The sequence below is a fragment of the Priapulus caudatus genome, unplaced genomic scaffold (genome assembly GCF_000485595.1).
Source record: "Priapulus caudatus unplaced genomic scaffold, Priapulus_caudatus-5.0.1 Scaffold82, whole genome shotgun sequence".
Lineage (NCBI taxonomy): Eukaryota > Metazoa > Priapulida > Priapulimorpha > Priapulimorphida > Priapulidae > Priapulus > Priapulus caudatus.
Genome location: NW_014577143.1, coordinates 650,645 through 652,621, shown reverse-complemented (window position 1 = coordinate 652,621; position 1,977 = coordinate 650,645). Strand labels below are relative to the sequence as shown.

The 1,977-nt window shown below is 37.1% G+C and overlaps 1 protein-coding gene across 1 annotated transcript in view; it reads right to left on the bottom strand.

Annotated features, from left to right (window-relative positions):
* Positions 1 to 16: 16 nt before the first annotated feature.
* The window catches only part of LOC106804648 (jouberin-like), a 4,389-nt gene continuing 2,428 nt past the window's right edge, over positions 17 to 1,977 (bottom strand). Inside the window, exons 2-4 of the mRNA XM_014805916.1 lie at positions 1,540 to 1,669; positions 1,101 to 1,320; positions 17 to 810 (exon numbers count right to left, since the gene is read on the bottom strand). Of these exons, the coding sequence (XP_014661402.1) occupies positions 711 to 810; positions 1,101 to 1,320; positions 1,540 to 1,669 (450 nt within the window). The 3' untranslated portion in view covers positions 17 to 710. The remainder of the gene's footprint in view (positions 811 to 1,100; positions 1,321 to 1,539; positions 1,670 to 1,977) is intronic.

Genomic DNA, 1,977 nt, shown 5'->3' with positions numbered 1-1,977 from the left:
TCAAAATCGCCTCTGTATGCCAACCTGGCTGTGCAAGCCTCGGTTTGCCTTTTAAATACACAACTCTAATGTTGTTATTAATGCTGCAGTGGCTGATGTTTCAATATCGATTCTCAGAACTCACAACTCCGATTCGAAATATTTTGGTTCTGTTTCAATGCTAACACATAATGGAGTAAAGGGCTCTCTGGATTTTTTATGAAAGATTATATTTTAGAAGTTTTGGCTCTTTATTTACATTATTGTTGTGTCATAAAAACATTACAGATTTTCGTGCATCTTTTCAATTTATTTCTTAAAATTCCATGGACCCTTTACTAGTGCATACTATGAACAACTTATGGCTAAACATTTAGGTTCCAGCCCTTTGCTGTTTCTGAGAAATGTTGATAAAAGCATTTTTTTCATATAATTTACAATTTGTGCTGTCACGTAATTAGCGATGAGGTTTCTGTGATAATTTCCATGGTGAGTGTAGAGCGACTCCTCGGTTATTAAATAGATGTGTGTTTGATTGGATTTAATGAGCAGTCATATTGTAGTGCCCTTCATAGCCCGGGTACCTGTCTGTAACCCTGAGTGTATCCTTAAACAAGAGATACTCCCAGACGTCACATGTAGAATGCCATAATGAAGTATTGCCATTTCTTGCATATAAAACATGTGCCTTATCTTATCTTATATTATCTTAGCCAATAAATAGTATGATCTTACTTTCGTATTTTGAAGTCAAAAGGCTGTGTCGCAATTGGCAGAATGTGGTCTACAGTTCGATTCTGCATCTCATAATATGAAGTGACAGACCTTTCCCTGAAAACAGAAGATGGAAATAAAATGTAAAATTACTTACATAGAAAAATATCTAGTAGCAAGTGCTATATAATTGTAATTTAATACAACATATTTTACTGTTTAATACACATCTTGCTCTATATGTGTTTTCTTGGCATGCATGCTATTTAATGATATGAATAAATATATATTCCTCCTTATGACTAGATTGAGTCGATACTGATATTCTGAATCCTAATCTGATTCTGTGTTCCATATATCTAGAGACAAATCTCATTATGAACAAACAATAAATATTGATAACCCACTTATTGAACTTCTTCATATACTGTCCAGTAGCTCCATCTATCACATGCACTTTGACAAGAGGATGGGAGACAAGAAAGTCTGTCTGAAGTCTATCTGTTTTGTGAATGGTTACACTCAGCACCCGGCCATCGTCTGCTATCTGTGGGCTCGTGTCCTCTGCAGCAGCACTGCTGGCAGCAGCCGCAGCAGCCGTTTCTTCCCCAGGCTCGACAAGCCGCACTGTTTATATAGGAAAATAAAACAACTACGATGTAATGATGAGGTAGAGGATCCTCATAATGACTATCTTTTCGATGAGGAACCTTTTCTACACAATGATAAAAATTACTATCTGATGATGTTCTTCTTAACAAGTAAGGCACCATTTTTGATGAAATACCCTGTGGGTTGAGAGTAGTAAAATGGTAACAATCTTGAGTAGCAAATTATCTTGCGTACCTTCCTTCTTTTTCTTCTTTTTAACTTTAGCAGTGGTTGCTTCTTCATCTGGTAGAGCCTCTTCCTGTTCCCCTTGAGCAGTTACAATTTCAGTCTCTTCCAAGTTCTTTCGTATCGAAGATTTTCTCTTCTAATAATAACGAGTAAATCACATCTATGTGGTGCATTGTTTTTTTTTTCAATTTAGCAACTCATTTTTTGCAATATCGCTTTGCTTTCCACAGGGTGGAAAACTGATAATTGGAGGCACTGGTCCAGCAGGACCAGTGCCGCTGAGGAAGTACTGGTCCTGGTCAGTAGGCACTGGTCCAGGATTTCTGTCGTAGCAAAGTGAATGACTCGGATGTGGGGACGTTTTTATAGAGGGGGATGGTGCAATTTGGTGTTGTGCATTCTAAGGTATTCTTAGAAATTATATTTTTTACTCGTTTCGATACA